At 34.4% G+C, this 21,706-nt stretch overlaps 1 protein-coding gene and 1 pseudogene across 1 annotated transcript; one reads left to right on the forward strand and one right to left on the reverse strand.

Moving 5' to 3' along the window:
• Positions 1-519: 519 nt before the first annotated feature.
• LOC102591544 (probable indole-3-pyruvate monooxygenase YUCCA10) lies at positions 520-2,357 on the forward strand (annotated as a pseudogene).
• Positions 2,358-3,302: 945 nt separating this feature from the next.
• Positions 3,303-20,669, reverse strand: LOC102591219 (protease Do-like 2, chloroplastic). The gene is made up of 21 exons (XM_006366306.2): positions 20,428-20,669; positions 19,690-19,869; positions 19,244-19,294; positions 16,890-16,963; positions 15,591-15,654; positions 14,203-14,247; positions 12,425-12,532; positions 11,755-11,832; positions 10,747-10,813; positions 10,448-10,506; positions 9,883-9,982; positions 7,750-7,829; positions 6,762-6,818; positions 5,573-5,676; positions 5,068-5,155; positions 4,891-4,976; positions 4,741-4,765; positions 4,584-4,655; positions 4,212-4,262; positions 4,015-4,075; positions 3,303-3,931 (listed from the first exon to the last, which is right to left on the reverse strand). Exons 1-21 carry the CDS (start codon positions 20,593-20,595, stop codon positions 3,684-3,686), a joined length of 1,866 nt encoding a protein of 621 aa, XP_006366368.1. The 5' UTR covers positions 20,596-20,669; the 3' UTR covers positions 3,303-3,683.
• Positions 20,670-21,706: the final 1,037 nt, after the last annotated feature.

Below are 21,706 nucleotides of genomic sequence, written 5' to 3' on the forward strand. Positions count from 1 at the left end.
TTCATTTTTATTTTTTAATTTATTTATTAATTTGTTAAGAATTGATAGGAATCTAATGTTATATATCGAAAACTAGAAAGTCATGTTAGTACTAGTAATATATAATCTTTATATCGTCATTTATTCAGTTTTTTCAGAAGAATTTTTTATTTTTTTTGACTATTTGGGGCTTCATTTATGGTGACTTATTAATTTTTCTTCTCCCTTTTTAAATATTTTGGTTTGATTTGGTAGATTGTGTTGCACAAATTATTAAGTCAACACTTATAAATTGTTGACAAAATGTAATTTTAGCAATGTAAATTTATAAGTGTTGACTTAATAATTTGTGTAACACAATCTACCAAATCAAACCAAAATATTAAAAAAAGGAGAAGAAAAATTAATGTCACCATAAATGAAGCCTCAAATAGTCAAAAAATTAAATAAATTCTAATGACTCCAAAGTTGTCATCTAGTATATATATATATACACATATCCCTCCTCTCTTTTTTTTCTCAACACCAACAAATTTTCTTCTCAATTTTAGTCATGGCAACATTTGATAACCATGAAGAACCTATGGTTATCATTGTTGGTGGTGGCCCTGGTGGTCTTGCTACATCTGCATGTCTAAATAAATTATGTATATCAAATCTCATCCTTGAAAAGAAGATTGTTACTCTCCTATGTGGAAAAAATATTCTTATGATAGAGTTCATCTTCATTTAGCTAAACAATTTTGTCAACTTCCTTATATTCCTTTTCCTTCTTCTTCACCTACTTATATACCAAAAAAACTATTCATTCAATACTTGGATGACTATGTTACTCATTTTAATATCACACCTTTTTACAAAAGAAATGTTGAATTTGCTAAATTTGATGAATTTACTAAAAAATGGAATGTTAAGGTTAGAAATGGTAATTCTGATGAAATGGAAGAGTATTTTTGTAAATTTCTTGTTGTAGCTACTGGTGAAGCTAGTTACCCTTTTACCCCTGATGTCCCTGGATTGGCAAGTTTCACTGGAGATGCTTTTCATTCTACTCAATACAAAAATGGTGAGAAGTATAAGGGTAAAAATGTCCTAGTTGTTGGTTGTGGAAATTCAGGCATGGAAATTGCACTTGATCTTGCTAATAATGGTGCTAATACTTCAATCATTGTTCGAAGCCCGGTAATCAATTAATTTTATTTTAAATATTGTTCGTTATATCATTATTTTTCTGTCCTAAAATTTAGAACCCCAAATTTCTAATCATGCGTCTGTATGTTACAGATGCACTTGATATCAAGAGAAATGGGATATTTAGGGCTGATGTTGTTGAAGTACAAAGTTGCATATACAGTGGTGGATACTATAATGGTGATGTTAAGCAAGTTGATGTATGGAGATATAAGCAAATATTATGGTGTGACAAGGCCAGAAGAAGGACCATTTGCTTGTAAAATAAAGTATGGCAAGTACCCTGTTTTTGATGTGGGGACTTATCGAAAGATCAAGTCCGGTGAAATTCAGGTAACATAAATTGTTTGACTCTCGAAATTCGAACTGTATCTGATTCATGTGATTAAAAAAAATGATGGTGACAGGTGTTACCTGCAATGAGAAGCATAAGAGGAAATGATGTTGTGTTGGAAAATGGTAAAATTCATCAATTTGATGGTATTGTTTTTGCTACTGGCTTTAAGAGAACTACTCACAATTGGCTTCAGGTAGGTAACTTATTTTGTTTTATATTATAATAATAAATTGTCTTCTTTGTTGTGTCATTTTCCTCTTTTTTCAACATTTGCGTTTTTGAAGAAAATGACAATAAGTTGAGATGAACTAAGCAGTTACAAAACTTTGAATTATAAAATTTGGAATGAGTGATACAAGGATTTTTAATTATGCGTATGATCACGAAATTTTACTCACTATATTTCTGTAGTCTTAAATTTTTAATAAATGAACTTTCTCAATACAACAATAAAGTTATAGACGACTTTTGTTCCAATGAAAGGAACACTTCACCAAGAGTTCAGAGGTGGAGCCAGCATTTGAACTTAATATGTTGTTGCGTAGGGAGATGATTATCTATTGAATGAAGATGGCTTACCAAAGCCAGAATTTCCACAACATTGGAAGGGGAAGAATGGACTATATTGTGTGGGGTTATCAAGAAGAGGACTTTATGGGATTACATTTGATGCCCAAAACATAGCCACACGTATCAACTCTCTGCTCTCTAAATAATTATTTATTGCTTTTGTTGAGTGAAAGTTTTTAGAGTCTTAGACATGAAGGGATGTGAATGTTGGTTAGTTAAATTAAATTATGAGATCTAGTTTCTATGTAATGTGAGGATAAACATTATTGTCTCTTTACAATTTACATTATAGACTTATTTTGGTTATAGTCAATATATATGTCAACTCTTTTTTCTTTGCTTATATACATATGTCCCGTGCTTCATGTTTACCTAAGTAAAATAAACCTCTAATCAAAGTTTCTCTAAGAAGTAGATGTTTAACGCGTGTGTGCTAATTGTTATGTAGTCAAATTTCTTGCCAGACACAATTGACTTTGAATCAATATAAACCTTAGTAGATCATGAGTCTTGGTTCTTAATTAGTAAAATCTCCATAAAGGAATTTCAGTAATGTCGTATTAGGTCAACATGAATCAAGTAATATGAATAGAGGGAGTATATGTATTGGAAAACTTTACATCTTTAAGTGATGAAAGTTATTTCTTAACCATGAGGTTGTTCAACGCTACATGATTGTTAGCTCGGTATCTCAACTAATCCAAATTCACTGAGCAACCCCATCCACTACACACATTCTATACTGATAAAATCATATCATTCAATCAATTTGATTGGATTGTCTGTTTGACGCGATTTCACGTGCTCTTTGAACCCCCAACCACACATGAAAACTGTCCAAAACAGGTTGAGCATGTTCCACAACTTAAACTGAAAACCATATGAATGCCTAGTTGAAAAAACAATGTTGACTATTGGAAAAATCGATAGGGAGTGCTTCCCCCCGAATGAGGCCTTACAAGGCATGAATCCTCAGAATAGTCAAGACTCCAATGTGGGTACCTTCCCTTAACCTTAATCATACTTCAAGATATGAAACTGGATACTTACCCCAAAAGTTAATAAATTGAAGAGATTTTGCGGCAAAGCAAGATTGATTAGCTCACCTAAAGGTTCAAGCCTTGCTTTCATTCTACCACAATTAAGAGAGTAGTCCCTTGCTTTTTTAGATAAGAATGTGAAAAGACCCTAATTTTACCAACCAAGCCCAGTCAAATAGACTAACTAGACCTTAAAATGTGAAACTAATGTTTCTAAAACTTTTTTTTTCTCCTTGTAATGATGTTTTACATAAAATGAATCATGCTAAAGGGTTACACATCCTATGGATTACATCAAGTCAATTTCTCTAACATCCTTCTTACACGTGAAAAAATGTGTGTACCTCGGGACATTTTTGTTGTTCACTTCATTTGTATAGAACATTATCCACGCTCGAGGACAATCTTGCAACAGCTTTGACAAAGGAGACAGCAAACTAAAACACCTGCCACAGATTCCGCATGGTCAATGTTGCCTGATCGATCATCTGTGTTCTTTTTCCTGTGAAGTATGAAGGAACAATAGTTCCAAATTAGAAGCTTGGATTGAACTTCACATGTCATGATCAAGCCCAAAGAAGCCCATCGTATCCGAATTCTGAATTAGAAACTGGACTATCACCAAACTCATGTTGATCGGTTGCTTCATCTGGTCCGATGGAATCAACATATGGCTCCAAGAGATCCGATGATCTTTCAGCCGGAATGCCATAGTCTATAAGAATACTAGATGACGCAGACGACGCTGCCTCCCTTTCTAGAACAACCAGAAAGTTGTCTTCAAATTCAAACACTAGATATTTATCCTTGCAAGCTGCGTGAATATACAAAATATGAGCATTTTAATGACTGAGTAAGAGTAACAAAGCTCAAATGATTATCTATTCCAACACTTACAATCCACTAGATGAGCCAAATGGTGAATGTTCTTAATTCGAGTCCCATTCAACTTTAAGACCTGCCAAGAAATTGTTATTGAGATTTTCATTCAAGATATATAAATGACTGAAAATGAAATTTTGATGTTCATGCTAATTATTCTTCTTGATGCAACTGGATAGGATTATAGAATCGAAGTGGAAAAGTTAACTTGCCTGCTCATTGCTTAAATCCTCATACCCAATATTCACTTCATTTGCCAAGACCTGCAAGTAAAATAACGATCAACATATCATTCCTTACTTAGATTTAACCTGTCAGCATCATAAAGGTGGCGGCATTGGGAAAACTAGTGAACTACGCTAAAGCCTATTTACCCATTTTTTCACTTCCATGACATCATATTTTTACCTAAAGTTTTATTTTTCCTAGCACCTGTGCTCCCATCTCTGGCTCAGGGCTGGGTGTGACCAAAGTTTCAAGTCATATATGCAAAACAGCAGGTGGCAGACTCACTTCTGTTTTTCTTTACTTGACAGAGTAGCTGCAGATTGATTGTCAAAAGCTGAAATTTTATCTTAACATACCTGTGATAGTATGACAATCTGTTCCCCTTCGAACTTTGCAAAAGAGTATCGAGCCTTTATCAATAGTTTTAGCTGAAGAATTCAAAGAAACCAGTTAAATTAAATCAAAGAGGAATGCTTGTTAATCTTGTGAGCAGCACCCATTTGTTACACTCACCCCTATGGTATCTTCACATTCTTCCCTGACAAAACAAAGAACAAACAATTGCTTTCAGGGATGAGAATTGGTAGACCAGAATATATTCGAGCGATACCGAAATGCTTACCCCATCATTAAGAAAATGTAAGGATATCTAGTAAAACTTACTCTATTAAGGGTTCGGATAGAGGTGTAAACACCAAGCCAGCAACTATTAGGTATGAAGGTTGACCGCCTTCTATGTGATAAGGAACCTATAGATGATAGCAACAGATTTAAATCAATTATACAGCGATTCAAGTGATGACGCCAATAAAGAAACTAAGTGTCCACTGACTGACATACCAAGTGCACACGTGGCTTCAAAACTGCTTGAACTTTCAGGAGTTCCCCAGCTCTAATAATACCAAGTTCAGCTACATCACCAGTGAACCTGAAGAGGACAAGGCCCTTGTTAACATATAAACAGGAATAGGAGCAAACTTTACAAAGAGGGGGTCATATGGGCAAGGAGCATGAGGAAACTCAAATTATGCTAAGGATTCAGTGGATTATGTGCATTGACCAATATACAGTTCAAGGTCACCGAGAAATAGAATAAGAGCAAGGAAATTCCAATTTAACCCTGATTGTATAGACAACGACAATGATCCCACTAGCCAAGGAAAAATCAAATGATGCAGAAAACAGAGCAACATCAAGGCAGTGTCTTACAAATTGGTATTACGACTTAACAAGCAGTTCCAAAGTTAGCCATTCAAACTGAAAATGAAGTGAATAATTTTTGTCAACATAGAATTGCCCTGAGGGTTGTGCTTAAATACAAATCTAAGAAGTAATTAAGTTTTACTTTTGACTGATGAGATAGCGAAATGCAATGCGTTCACTTGATCGAAATGGCACTGTCCCTTCACACCCGACACGAACACCATCAAAGCTAACAATCACGTCGCCCTGAAAAGATGAACAAGGTATTATGAAACTATGTGACAATACCAAAATACCATCCTAATGATAACGGAAAAACTAAACCTTCCAAAGAGACAGGTACACACAGATGTGAAGTAGGTAGGACTAAGTACTAACTAAAATGGTCAAATGTACACTATACTCTTCATCTCCAAGTTATTAAGCTGGTCCTGGGACAATACCTATATCCGTTTGCAACATGATCCCCCAACTCAGAAAGGATACTCCTGTCTAATCTTGCATTCTCATAGAGTGATCTTCGCTTTTCCATGAGGAGATCACTTATGAGTTGTAGAAACACATCTATAGTGCACCATGCTCCCCAAACTCCAAAAGGATACTCATGTACACTCATTCTCATGGAATCCATTTTCACGTTTAAATGAGAGCTTACTTACGAATTGCAGAAATTACATCCAAGCACATGTTTATCAATGTTGAATGACATAATACAAATGGTACGACTGGAGCCCTAATCCATAACTTTCTTAAGGACTATACCGTGGATGTTGTAAAGGGAGAAGGAAGGATCATTAATTTACTTAGTGCTAAACCTTTTTCTTCAAGAAAAGGATTAGCCAAATATGAAAAAATAATATTTTCTTTTAGGCAATATAAAAACCAATTATGGTAAATGTTTTATCCTTACTCCAAGAAAACAGAAAATCCAAATATGGTAAGAAAATCAGGACAAGCACTTAACAGTTAATACATTAAGTTAATTGACAGAAATGAATGCAGAAGCAGCAAAACAACCTAGAAACTATCATACTACAGTTTTATGCCAAAAATGATAGACTTCTATTATAAACAATTACTTTCAGCGAGTTTCTCATGAAAAACAATTCAATGTTACGCTTCTCAGCTACACATCAATCTCTCCCTTCCCATTCAAAACATCATTTCTTCTCATGGTCCTTCCATCCATTAACGGTTATAAGTTTTGAGGACATTAATAAGTAAAACAGAATGAAATAGTACACTGAAATGTCGTAGAGCAGAATCACACATAACAGCAAAATATTTAGAAAGTTAGAAAATACTCGTGAACAGTAATATATGGACGGTACCTCTTTCACAACATTGCTAACATCGGAAGTAGGCTCGATTTTCCGTACGAGTATGCCCTGCAAAACCAATTACACAGCATGTATTAAACAAGGGCGTCTAGAGATTAGTGATTAACCTCTCCACACAAATTTATCAATAGAATTTATATTTGACACTCTCAAACACATGATCTGCCAAGGTATCTTCAGTTGACAAATGCAAAATAGGTTTGCTTTCAGATGAGGCATAAATTAGAAAATCTGATATGGATTCAGTTGACAGGTTATTACATCAACTACTACCATGATTGACCAATTTGAAGGAGTCGACACAACGATTCCTTCAAGAGATCTGGAGACGTCGCAGAAGAGGATATTATTGAACTTACTCAAACAGGGTATTTCCAATCTTTCCATTCAAGACAGCTCAGTTATGTGTAGAAAGATGTTGGCCGGAGCCCGGAGGATTCATCATCAAGAAGAGCTACCTTTGCTCAGCTCAATCCCTACCATGAAATCAATTTTCCCAAGTTAACAGCCTAATGACACTTATTCTATTTTCTTTAAATTACTTTGCTACTGGCTGTGTAACTGAAGAATGTTTTTATTCAATTATACACTTTTTTCTCTCATATATAAGGCCTTAAGCAAAGATTTACTGAATTCTAGCCACGACAACCCCCTTTCTATCTCTTTGTAGGAATTTAACCACTGGATCCTTCCACCACTCTCACACAATTCATATTGCTGCAGAAACCATTTCCACTCTAGTATTATGAGGAATTATAGAGTTGTACTGGGAAACAAGATCAAACGAACAGCTAAATAAAGAAGAAAAATGGTCTCATTTGCTTGAAATATGCCCCTCCCACCCTCCCTCTCTTCCCCTACCTCCACAAAAGAGAATTACCGAGAAAAGGATAAGGAACTCCAGAAAGAAAGACATCTGTTATAAAAAGCTTATGCAACTAATGAGGACTTCTTTATATATCTAGGTACAAATCCAGACCTCATTCGAAGGAACTCTCAAGCAGGCACGTAGTGCTGGATTCTCCAATTTTTGCAACATTACCCCAAGGCAAGGAAAACCTGAAATCACAATACTGTTAGATAAGCTATTGAAAACCTACAGGCAAAGAAGCTTCCAAATCATATGGAGCACTGGTAGTTCTTTAACGCATAAGGACGAGACTAACAAATTCAATAAACAATTGTACTGTGCTGCAGCTTTAGCAAAAGAAAGAAGAAACAAAAGAAGCTTTGCGGGGGCGAGGGGGTTGTTATGGCAATTCTGTAAAGATGTGGCTGAAATTGGCTCAAGGGATGATTCTTTCTTTTTTTTTTTTTTTTTGGTTAACTAGATATTTGGCTGGGAGATAATCTTCAGGCTTCCAAAACAACTAAATGCCAAATTCACTATGCAATAATGTCGTTTATAAATGAATATACTCCAAAATAATGAAGAACAAAAATAGGCACCACATAAATGAATTGTGAATGGTTTTTTAATTTTTTTTTAAAAATGAATAAATGGTTTGCGTCAACTATAAAAAATCAACAAATTAATAACTAGTACAAAATTTTACCAATTAAAAGTTTGAAAGTTACAGGTTAAAACTTCAGCCTATGTTTGACATAATTATAAAACAGCCATGCAATTGGCAGGAACCATAAGAACAAGCAAGAATTAAGTAGCACTAGTTTCTATATTGTTTTGAGGGGTCACAAACCACTACATAATAGAAAGATTTACTTTTGTGCTTAATAATTAAGATTTAAGAGCAGCAAACATAATAAACGAAGTCATCTTTTGTAATAAGGCGTTGAGGAAAAATAATGGCCCAGCTCGCCTCCTGCCCTCCCACCCCTTCTCTCTCAGAAATTGAATCTCAGCTGAGGCCCTTTATCCTATTGAAAATAACAAAGGCATTTGGAGAAAGAGGGTCAAATCATTTATTATCGGTGTGCATTCAGACATAACTCTTCTATCTTTTAAGATGGAAAAGTTAAATACTAAGAAACTACATAGAAAGGAATTATGAATCAAAATCATTTATAATTATAAATATTTAAGAAAATAAAACGTCTTAGTAAAAGATAAAACTCTTTGCTTGCTCTAATTGTGATAGTGTTGTATAGAAAGGGCACATGGAGTACCGACTTTTGAAATCTTTTAGCAAAGAACCCTCATAAACCCACCCTTGCTTATCTTGTAGAACCAAGAAGCATCAGAGCTTGCTTCTAGTCTAGATAAACGTCCATGGTCAGAACTGAAATACTTAAAAAGGAATTATGAATCAAAATAATTTTTTATTATAAATATTTAAGAAATAAAACATCTTAGTAAAAGATGAAAACTCTTTTCTTGGCCTAATTGTGAACAGTGTTGTATAGAAAGGGGCACATGGAAAACCGACTTTTGAAATTCTTTAGCAAAACTCCCTCATAAACCCACCCTTGCTTATCTTGCAGAACCAAGAAGCATCAAGATAAACGTCCATGGCTCAGAAATGAAATGCTTAGGTCCCTCATTTGCAACCTACCCTCTATGACAGGCTGACAACATCACATTCTCTCAATGTGGGACACTCTAACACCCCTCCCCCACGCCTACAGCTAGACATCGGGAGCGTAAACAGTTTAACACGGGGCCCCAACAATTGAGTAAACCAAGAATATGGGTAGGTCTGGCTTTGATACAATGTAAAGAAAATAGACCTTGGGCCTAATTCAACCCAAAAGGCCAACTCATAGGCAACGATTGCTCAAAACCTTAAGGATACATTAACCCATTTCCTCAATCAATGTCGGACACTCTTAACAAAAAGTAAGTTAAAAACACTAATTATAGTCAACATTTGCAGGTTCTGAATAGGTCAGTTTTCTTTCCAAACTTCAATAGAATTTCAGATATTTAGGTTGGAGCATGTAAAAGACTAATCATAGGATTCAAACCCAAGCGGGTTGAATTGAAAGTTCTTTCCCTGTGACTCACCCAGTGGTCAATAGGTGTCATTTTGGAAAATCAAAATTCTTGTATACCAAATTGAAAAAGCAATTGGAATAAAGTTTGCAGAATCCTAGACATTTAGGTAATTTTCCAACATAGAATACATTTTTTCAAAAAAGGTGAGAGACTCACCACTGTACTTCCCGTTCCTTTCGTAGTCTTCCAGAAAATGAGACACTACCGTAGTTGGGATAACATAACCAATATTCTCAACGTCATCTGACCTGTAAACCTAAAGGACTCGTCGTGTGAAAACATATACCCTAAAGAAAGCACAAACTTGCAAAAGAACCTGATATAAAATATAGAATCCAGAGAAGACTCAGCAGTTTGTGAAGAAGCAGCACGATGATAAAAATCTTTTTCAGCAGGGAATGCACAAGAAAAATTTGAACTTCTTAAAGTAGAACATGTATCAAGAAAATATTCAAATAAGTAAAAAAAAGTATTACTGATGAGCACAAGATTTCGAGCTAGCTTCAAAAATTGCCTTTCACAACCAATGATTATAACAGTAGTGTAGAATGACGAACTAGGGAAATTAAGTAGACATAAACAATTTGAAACTTGAAAAGCGAAAGATGTACTCGAATTTTGATAAAGACATTATATTTTACAGACCAAATGGTAAAATCCAAAAAGAAGACAGAATTTATTAACATGACAAGAGCATTATCAAATTCTGATAAGAAACTACCTGAAATGCCACTCCTATGCACTCTCCATCATCATTGAATGCAGGGCCACCACTATTACCTAAAACAGTTGCTATTAGTAGCAGAAACTACAGTAAAGCAAGAAAGCACAGCCCCGTAATCCTCGTACAAGCACATGCAAGAAGTTATTAAACAAGAATTTCTTTTTCCTTAATTTTTTTTGTAAGGTATAAACAAGTTATATTAATAGGAGCAAATTAATGGGGCATGCTTAGTGTTATATAGGACTAGCCATATCATCAATGTCCATACTAGCCATATCATCAATGTCCATACTTACCAGGATTTATTGCTGCATCTATTTGAATCCCCAGAAGCTCAGATGATCCATGAGCATATGATGTGACCTAATGATGAACACCAATATATGAGTTGTCACAAGTATTCAACATTTACGAGAACAGTTAAAGGGAAGATTGTCTTATTTTCAAACAATTTCCTCTATATACATATCAACTCAGAACCAACTCCAAGGAAGCTGCTAGCACTTATCATTTAGACCCCACTTGTGGGATTACATTGGGTATGTTATTGTTGTTGTAAGTCGAATAAGAGAGCCACACAAGCTTGCAAAACTTTGAATATAACCACAACCTCTAAAATGTGGGAAATATAAGAAACAAAACAATAAAACGTAAAAGAAAAATAAAATGGAACAAAAAGTACTTATCACAAAGAAGAATGAATTTGCCTGCGTGCCTAGCTTCCATCAACAAGCTAAATTGCTGAAGGCCATTGATGAAATGTCATTTTGCCCATTGACTAGGTCATGAAATAAAAAGATTTTGCTCATTTTAGTTACTGCTGAGGAACCTCATCTATGGTCAACGAACTGCTTTAAGTATATGTTCAAGTTTTGGAAGGAGATGGAACAATTCATGTGGTATCTCTTTATTGCTTCTATTTTATTTTATTTTGAGATAAAGGTAACTGTGTATTCACAAAAAGCTCATCATCAAACAAATGATGAGCATAGGTCACTTTATTGCTTCTATACCATGTAATAAATTTTGTGAAAACCGTGTACTATTTATGGAGGCTCCAGAGTAAAGATTTCACAGTTCTTCAAACTCTAGCTGACCATTACTCTTCAATTTTGATGAGGTAAGATAAATAGCAATCATAACATGCTTATCGAGATAGTGTACCCAGAAAATGGCAGCTGAGCAGCACTAGTGAGTAGAGCAATACAAACTTTCAATGAAGATAAAAAGGTTCAGTCACTGCCTGGTTTTACAGATAAATTTATGCAACACTAAACTGAAAACCAAACAATACAAACACAAACCTCTACTCTTGATACCACCCCTTTTGTCACAGAAATGGTATCTCCTCCAAGTGGATAACCTACAACAGTTACAGCATCCTGCAAGTCAGAAGTAACTTCCAGCTTAAGAATGACACTTATATAGATTGCAACAGAACAGGACAGATTTAAGTTTGGTATTAAAAAATAAGTCAAGAATTCAACTAAGATTCAATTGAATACAGCAATTTAAGAAGAAGATAGTAGTTCAGCAAACTTAAATGACATTTATACACACACACAACTATGGCACTAAGTGGTTTTTACACTCTTTATGAGCCAGAAACTATTCCTAAAAATTCAGCAAGTTCTCCGAGCAAATATTTACAAAATTTCATGTAGATTTACTATTCTTACTTGTTACCAAATAATTACATTCAAGGAAAAACTAAGTGTCAACTACTAAATCTTCAATTGAAGCCTAACATAATACAAAACTGTTGGCATAATAAGACACAGAATCATTCATATCAGGAAAAATCTCAATCCCATGATAGGACATTGGCAAATCCATTATATATTTCTCCAAAATTAAGTTTGATTGGTAAACGTTGCATGTAACAAAATTAACATAAACGAGAAAGATATCTTCCAAAATACATGCATAAGTTTGGCACCAGAACTGATCTGTACAGATGAATGTGAGACGCACCTGCAGATGAGGCAAGTGTCCAAAGCGGAGGGGTTCAGCTCCTTTCCAGAAGTCCTTGCTTTCCACAGATAGCAAGGCTATGTCACACTCCACTCCTCTAGCTAGAACCTGCATTCAATAGATGTCGAAATTAAGCACCAAAACTCAATGACATTTTAGCACTTCTGACACGACTTTCATCTAACAACACTAATCTTCTCGATGGATCTGGCCTATGTGGTCATCTCTCACTTAGCTTCCGGTTTTCAACAACATAAAAGAAATCTTGTTAAAGATACTCCTGGAACCAAAAATCGATTACATTATTTAAAGTTAGACCCAACTTTTCATCTATAGAAACTAATTTTCCAATTATCTGCCTAGACTCACCTAGTGATTTTTGTTAGAGTGGGTCAAAGTCCCACATTGGTTGGGAAATGGACTGGTAGTCTACTTATATGGACTTGGGCAATCCTCCCCTCATGAGCTAGCTTTTGGGGTTGAGTTAGGCTCAAGTGTCATATCTTTACATGGTACTAGAGCTAGGTTCATTCTCGTCTGGGCTCCCGGTCCAAGCTCCAGTTGGGCCTGGGCATGAAGGGGTGTTAGAGTGGGTCAAAGTCCCACATTGGTTGGGGAATGGACTTGTGGTTTACTTTTATGAACTTGGGCAATCCTTCCTCATAAGCTAGTTTTGGGGGTAGAGTTGGCCCAGGTGCCATATCTTTACAATTCTCAACATCATGAAAGAGTCTTGTTATGGAATATTCATAGCATCTTTTTGTTCCATTTATAATCTAACAATTAGCATACATCAGTAAATGCATCGTCTTAAAGTACATACTGATTGTCAAGACTGCAAATTCAATTTATTGTTTTCCTTACAAAAGAATTAACCTATTGAATTTATTTATTTTTGATAACCAGGAGGGACCTATTTAATTAATCTAAAATTGTTCAAAATTGAAAAAACTTTCAGGAGCTCCCAGAGGCGGATGATTTTTGAATATGCAGAGGATAAGGAATGGGCCCACTGATAACGAGAAGACCGTAGTTCTTTTTAAAAAAATAGCACAAGACCTAGTTGAAACATAAACTTCTAACCAGTAGTTAGCACCTAAAGCTGAGGCACAGTCTTAACGCAGACAACTTCACCACACCATAGTGTTTACACTCAAATAATAAACAAGTAATTTTAGCTTGTGACTAAACCACATTGAAAAGAGTAAAGAAAATCCGTTTGGTACCTATTTTCACATCCAGTATGGTTAATTAAAGATAAAAACTCTAATGCTTTATTTTGTCACATTATAACTATACCAAAATCTGGAACTGCACCACTTCATCTAGGCATTGATAAAAATTGATTCTTTTGATCGAAGAGTTTAATTGAAGCTCCACAAGTTTGAGAGAAAATAGAGTGTTTTTATTCTTTTGCTACATCTTACTTTCCATAAACATAAAATTCCATCTTATAAATGAAATCATAATGCCAAATGCAATTTAGAAGAAATTAGCTGGGAGCTCCAAATTGACGTTCCAACAGACGGGAAATGTTCATTATCAACTAACTAAACTAACCCAATGAGCCCTGTGGTAAACAGGTTAATTGGGTTGGGTTTCACATTTCCTCTTACCAGACCCCAAATAGAATGTCTAGGTTTAGATCAGCAAACGGTTGAGCTGGGTATTTTTTTTATCTACCACACCAAGTTTGCATCTTTAAGACTTCTACCAATTAAAAAAGAAGAAGATTACCAGGTAATATAGGCATTCACAAGTTAACATGAAAAGCATACCTTGGCAACATATTTAGTGTCATCTCCCCTTCTCTTCACTTTAACCTGCCACCAAAAAGACACTTCAGCTAAAAGTGCATTTTAAATCTACATATACTAAAGAAATTGATAAAGATGTGGGTAAGAAAAAACTTCAAAACTTGCAAGAGGTCTCCGCCACTTATGACTAGCAAGTTAGATGTCATTTAGAGAACACTGAATAATAAAAGTAGGGCTTGAAAATGGATGACGCTTTGTCCAAATTATCCAAAAGGATGGATTTTGACGTGGTAATGTGGATTAGGTGGGATATATTTTTCTGGGTTAGATAACCCAAATGTGACCTCTTTAAGTTTCTTTAAAGCCAACTTACATTTCTCTAGACTTGGTTAAATGCCTCAACTTTCTTTTTATGTCTAGTTCCTTTTGCATGAGTAGTCCCAACACCCCTATAATGTAATTAGAGAGAAAAAGTGCACCAAAATTTTCATTTACCATACATACTGTTTCCATGCATTTAGATATCCTTAACAGCAGTTTTTGACCAAAAAAACAACGTTGCCTAGGATGAAAAACTACAATAAAGTTCAAAAACCTAGAAGAGAAGTGCAATCTCATATTTTGTGGAAGGCACCATGCAAAGCCTAAAGAGTAAATAAGACAGATTGCAAAGTTACTTTTTCTCTTCCACATCTTCCAATCTTTTTCTTTTCTATAACAACTTATTTGTAGAAATATAACCAAAAAAAGTAAGTTATCCTTCACGGATTCACCTTTTACAAAAAGAAGAATAAAAGTGAACGCCAATCATTTTTCCCCAAAATCCAGTACCAATCTAAAAGTAAGCCTTGATCAGAAGACTGTGGTTCTGGATAACATAGATATGCTCTCGACCCGGAAAAAGAACGGTTCACATAACAAAACAGAATAACGGAAGCCTGGTATTTTGAGAATGACCAAAAAAGTTCCCCGGTCTAGTGGTGAAAGCACGTATGATGTATGGGTCAGGCGCACGTCATAGGTTCAAACCCTACCACAAACGAAAGCCTAGCATATAATTGGAGAAGGATAGAGGATTGGCCCGTTATCCACCGAATTCCAAACCTTGCACCATTAGCCCTTCAGGATTTCTTGGTAATCAAAAAGGAAAAATATTATGATTTAGTGGTCCTGATAATCAATTCTCATGACACCATTTGCTTTAGTTTAAGGGCTTTGTATTATATAATGAAGAAAAAAGTTTTCTAGAGAATAAGTTTCCATTATGATAAAAAATTGTTATTCTAATAAAAGCAGATTGAGAAAACTTCAGGGTTTCTTACATTCAACGAAAAAAGGAGGAGACAGAAACAGGCACATAGAAGCCAGTTAATGGGAATATTGTCTACATAGCAAAGGCGAGACTTTACCTGGGTACCATGTTCAACACAATGAGCATTTGTCAGGAGTTTCCCGTCACCAATCATGAAAGCACTGTACAAAGAAAACAACAGTCAGAATTGTGGACAGTCCCACTCCCTCTCCTAAAAGATGTAACAGATACACACATAACAGTGAATAATTGTACAAACCAGCAATTCTTCAGAAGTAATTAACAGGAACCAACTAAATTTCAAGACCCATAGTTAATATTTCTAAAAGCCAATAGTTAATAATTTCTTGAAGAAACTTACTTGAGATTCTTAATTACCACAGAGAAACACATGCATTGTCAGATGTAGCAACGTAACTCTAATTAATATACATCCAATACATTTTATTAATATGAAGGAGATAATTTCAACATACAAACTGTATTCAAAAAGTAGAGATCATCATTCAAAAACATTTTTCTTTACAAAACATTACTTACAAGAGCACCAAATCTTTTACACTAATTGATAACTCGTAACTATTCCAATTTTTTTACAAATAGCAGGAATTGCACATGAATGCTCTCATCATCAGTACAAAAATTAACTTTGTTTGTACAAGTGACACCAAAAACCTCGTCTATACAGAAATATTTTCAACCCCTTATAACTACATATATGATATAGAATAACCAAAATATACTTTTTCTACTGGCATATGTAAATTATTTCTACTGAAATTCTTTTTAAAGGTCATCCTATTATAATATATGCAATATGCTAAGAAAAACTTTAGTTGATGCTTCAATAGTCAATACTCCCTTCACCCAAATTTAGATGACACCATTTCCATTTTGGGACATCCTAAAATGTTTGACATCATTACACTTACAATACTATTTTATACTAGTAGCACAACTTTCAGGAATTTAAAATCATTTAATTATATATGTTACAAATTTTGATGTGGTTTTTTCCTTGTGAAACTAACTTTCAACCTGTCAGCCTATATTTTCTTCTACTACCACTAACATAACAATTAAATCAAATTAATATCTTAAACTCTGTGTATAATCAAACACTTGCCATATAAAATGGGATGGAGAGTGAAATTTTCTTGAGATAATTTGTTATTATAAGTCAATGAGTGAATCTTTATATGTAGATCTTTCAATAGGCACAATGTTTGTATGCACCAATCCCATAGAAAATTCTGTCTTCTATGTATAAATTGGCAATATAATGTGAATCGAAGCCTTTAGGCCCAATCGAAAACTACTCTTTACAAGAAATTTTACTTTTTTCTCACAACTTTTAAAGGAAGTACTAAAGTTGAGAGAAGCTGGAATTGCATGCCTTCCAGTACTTGCAAATTGCCTTTGCTTCTGCCACGGGAGGGAATAATCTGGAGCAGTGTGTGTACAGAAAACCTAGAGATAAACATGATGGAGAAGGAAAAAGTGAGTCAATTGCATTGTAAAATTATCAAAATCCAACTGCACGTGCCGATATATGTGATATAACTATTCATATGTGGTTTGCGAACTACTGCATAGGAGCGGGGGTTTTACCCTGCCAAAGGATAGCGGCTGCGGGTTTCCCTTGTCATCAAAAAAATATAACTATTCATATTGTTGATATACCTTCTGATGCTAAAAAAATTGACATTTATTGTTTATGGAGGTCTAGGAACTCTATGCAACATAACAGCAGAAGTATATAGAAGTCAGTAGTTAGTTTCACATGGTACATTTACATTATCTTCCAATTGGAAGAACTAAACCATTTAGTTGTAAAAAGATTTGTTCTAGGGAAGCACAAGACCATATATCTTTAATGGCTCAGAAACCTATGTACCGCCCAAGACTTCACAATCTTATTCTCAAGTCTACACCAGCCAAATTGGAGTAAGGACTAGTTTTGGGCAGCAAATGGTCCCCATCAGAACTTGTACCCAATTTTATCATCCAATTTAACAATCACATCATTGAATATTCATCAAATTTTATATCAAAAACAAATTAATTAGAACGAAATAAGTTTAGTCTATTTGAGAATGCATGTGATTTAGACTAAACAAGTTAATAACTATGAGCACACAACAATAACAAGTAAATAGGCACAAAGTAGTCTAAAATTTTATCATTGTTACCGAATAACTTTTTAAATCAATCTAAATAAAATATCAAAATGCAAATTACTTTCAAATGAATAAATCAATCATATGACTAATATCAAAATAATGGCAAGAAGGGCCAGTCATGCATTAGCTGAAGGTTATTGTTTTTGTTCAAGACCAAAATCATATTTTTTGGCAGGGTCTAACTTTTGTCCAAACCCAGTCCCCATAGGGCTAAACAGAATGTTCAAGCCCTTATTTTCTGGGACGGATTAGGCAGGTTGAGTGAGGTCCCATCCCATGGACAACCCTAACTTTAGGACTGTAGACTCACCGAAAAATTCTTTTGCTATGTACAGACCAACTATTAATAGGAATGGAACTGGTCTAGGTGAGCTTTGGAATTGGTCTCCCCTATATCAACCCTGACCCGCTCTATAAAAATAGCTATGAGCTTCTATTTTTAATCAAATTGACCAGCCCATCCCCCTCACATGATCTATCCGTAACTCCTTGTTCATGTCCTTTTAATTCTCTCTTTTAAGCCCCAAACATTTTTTCTTCAATATCATTTCACAGAAATCATCTTAGGAAACTACTCAATAGAATAAAACATGGCCTAAACAATATTAAATGATAGAGCCTAAACATATCTAATGCAAATATAACGATTTGGACATCAATTCTTTTGACTCTAAGAAATAGCTTCATATTTAATCGAAGAAATCATAGAATATTATTTATATTTTAGACCAAAGCAAACAAAACCTCTATGCAAGCATGGTGAAGAAACACATGTTGAGAACCTCAAGCATTTATAAGTGTTTAAGGTGAAAAGAAGGATAGAGCAGTAGATCTAAAGGAATCATAGTCTACATTTTATGTCTTCAATAATGTCAATATATCCTGGCTGTCCTTCACTCCCTTCATTAAATTGGCAATCGTTGACAGATTGAACAGAAGTATTGTTAAGTGAGTTATAATCATTTTCCTCTATGCTTCCAATATGTTCATAAACTCAATGGAATTCCAACATCTCTGATATTTCACAGTACATAAAACTATAGTATAGTTAACTTTTTAAAATATGTGAGAAGTTAAGGCTGGCTTTTAGACCTTAATGCCAAAATATTGAACTTACAAAGATTGCAAGAGCTACCGAAACATACAAAATAGGAGCCACCAACAGTTCTTTTTTAGACTAGGATACAATAGTTAGATCAGATTATGTTGTTCTCTATGCGTACATAACCATATATGGCTTGGGCATCAGATAACAGGAATTCAGTCTCAACTCCTAAACACAGCAATGAAGAGATCACTGAGCGAGAATGAGCTGGGATCAACAGTTTGCTAGAGGTTCAGTAGTAAGGGTCAGTATAGAATGTGGGTAGGAAACTAGGAGCTAAAGGATATATTTGGTAGGAGTTACATGTTCAACTCTCCACAGATAATAATCGTAGAAAGGGGAAAAACAGATAAATTTCAGTAAAACAATTAGCAAAGTGGAAAAGAAATATTGAGCTACAAAGAAGAGGCCTCAAAAGGAAATGAGCACAACAAAAATATTGTCATTTAACCACATATTTACCTTCACAACTGCATTGAGAAAAGTTGCATCTTCAATGATACCAGTTTCTACCTGGAAAAGAACTCAACTAAGATAAAGTGGTATAGAACAACTGAAGAGAATGTGTGACTTCCTTTTGGGACATGATAAAGTGGAAAGGACTTACCAGCACCAAAATAATATAATTCAATGATACAACTGTTAAGGATTAAAAAAACAAGTGAATGGAAGCAAAAATGGAAAGAACGTCGATGTATCAATGTCCAAGTGAACTTTGATTTTGTCCAGGAGAACATACCTATGACTAGAAAAAATCAATCTCAAAAATATTGCTGCTGTTTTCTAGCGCAGAAAAATACAGTTAAGGGCGCACAGACAAAAAAAGTAGAAGAAAATGCATATGGCATCCAACCAGGCAAATTAATGACTCATGTGCACAAACAGAAGTATTACGACTGTCACCGTACCTGCGGCTCCTTTGACTCAAATGGAACCCCCTTTCCTGATCCTTTCCTCTGCAGACCAGAAAATTTAAATGCAGTTGATTTAGATCGTTCCGTTTCATTTTTACTGCTTCTTCCATCTTTATTTGCTAAATGTCTTTCGTCTTTTGATCTCCATATGAAGTTCTGTTTACCAACTGCTTTCTGAATCCATCATTAGCTTGTTAGATAAAATCTTTACTCATGAACAAAAAGAAAACTACATTTTTCCTAAATTAGGACACAGTAATGTGACAATCAGCACTGCCGCAAGTATTGAAAAACGCAAACTCATAAGAGTAATTCAGGCTGTATGAATCATCACACTTACTGGAAGGAACCAGCAACAACAACAATTGGGTATTTCTTCACTTGTTATAACTTTTTTCATTCAAGTGACAGTAAAATTTTTGAATTCCAATTTCTCTAATTATCTACACTAACACTCGTATGGAACCCAAAATCTTGAACTTGTCGTCATTTGTCATTTATTGCACTAACCTCAAGACGTATAATATTAGTAATTCCAACGAATTGCAGTCTCGCATACCCAATGGAAAGAACAAAAGGAGTAATGTGAAATCATAAACCAAGATGTGGGCTTTTTCTAAAAAGTGAACGCAATAAAAAGACCTGAGATTGGGGAACAGTCGAAATTGAAATGAAATAAGTAATAAAGACAATGCTTAACTGGAAATAGAGAAAATAAGAGATGTAATTTACCTGTGAAGGGGGATGATGAGGAGAAGATGATGACTTTTGATGTACAGCTTTAGGAATAAATAAAGAAGGAGGTGGTCTTAGGGAGGTGGAGGGGCGGTGAGATGTTAGAAAGGAGAATGAATTGCCGTTGCCGGTGCCGGCAGAGAAGCAGCAGGTTGCAGCTGCCATATTTATGCAATGGAGAAGAGAGTGAAGATGGACTGTATCCTTATCCGCAATAAAGTAAATACTAATGTACTTATTCACAACCCTTTTGGCGCCTCCTCTCTTTCATGTCATTGGGCTTGTTTCATCGTGCCATATGAAATTATGAGATAAAATTAAAGTTTTGTTTTGGATATGTCATGGATTTTTTATGTGGTATGTTTTTTCATAAATATAAAACTCTATAAGTTGTAAAACTATTAAAATTGTCTCAACTTTTTGTATAATCTTACTAAATAAACATAAGTTTATAAAATTGCATAAAACACTATCACAAATATATTCTTAAAAAATACAATATTTATTAATCAAGTAGGCGTTAGGCCTTGCGATATCATATCACGATATGAAATCGTGAAATGAAATCAACGTTTGGACATGCGATTTCATGTTGATTTCAAATTATGACATGAAATCTCATTTTCTCCAAAAATCATGATTCAAAAATTTCAAATCATGATTTGAGTTTTTTTTTTAAATACAAAAATTGATCCACAAGTTTGTATTTTGTTAAAAACAACCCCCATTTATACTCCATTTGTCCCTGATTACTTGTCCACTTTTGAATTGACATATCTATTAAGAAAACAATGATTGACATAGTGAATTTACCATTTTACCCCTATTAATTATGATGAGGATGAATTAAAAATTTAAGATTTTTAAGAAGTTCCACATTTTTCAAAATAATTAATTAAGGGTATAATAGGTAAAAGAAATTGTCTTTTCTTGATTTGTCAAAATGGACAAGTAAAAATGGACAAATAAAAAATGAAAAATTGACTAGTAATTACGGACAGAGAGAGTATCTACTAACCATTTATTTCATATGTACATGAAATTTATGATCGCATCATTACTTTTAAAAATTTATTACCCTCATCAACATAAAATTTATTACTATTATTTTAAATTTGGTAAATATAAATGATAAAGTAAGAATTGATTTGGTGAATATAAATAAGAACGGAGGGAGTAATACTTTTTAGTTTTTCATAATAACAAAAAAAACTTCTCTTTCAGCTACATATGAAAAAGTTTAAAGCAATTTAATATTAAAAAAAAGGACAAAATT

This window comes from Solanum tuberosum, unplaced genomic scaffold, assembly GCF_000226075.1.
Source record: "Solanum tuberosum cultivar DM 1-3 516 R44 unplaced genomic scaffold, SolTub_3.0 scf00603, whole genome shotgun sequence".
Lineage (NCBI taxonomy): Eukaryota > Viridiplantae > Streptophyta > Magnoliopsida > Solanales > Solanaceae > Solanum > Solanum tuberosum.

Bases quoted from the DNA above. Each gene is read 5' to 3' on its own strand.
- LOC102591219 (XM_006366306.2), bottom strand. From the start codon at position 20,595: ATGGCAGCTGCAACCTGCTGCTTCTCTGCCGGCACCGGCAACGGCAAT. The intron at 10,814-11,754 runs GTTTGTGTTTGT...GTTCATCATTAG, and splicing joins GGGTGGTATCAAGAGTAGAG to GTCACATCATATGCTCATGG. The intron at 4,977-5,067 runs GTATGTCAGTCA...TATCATCTATAG, and splicing joins TGAAGCCACGTGTGCACTTG to GTTCCTTATCACATAGAAGG.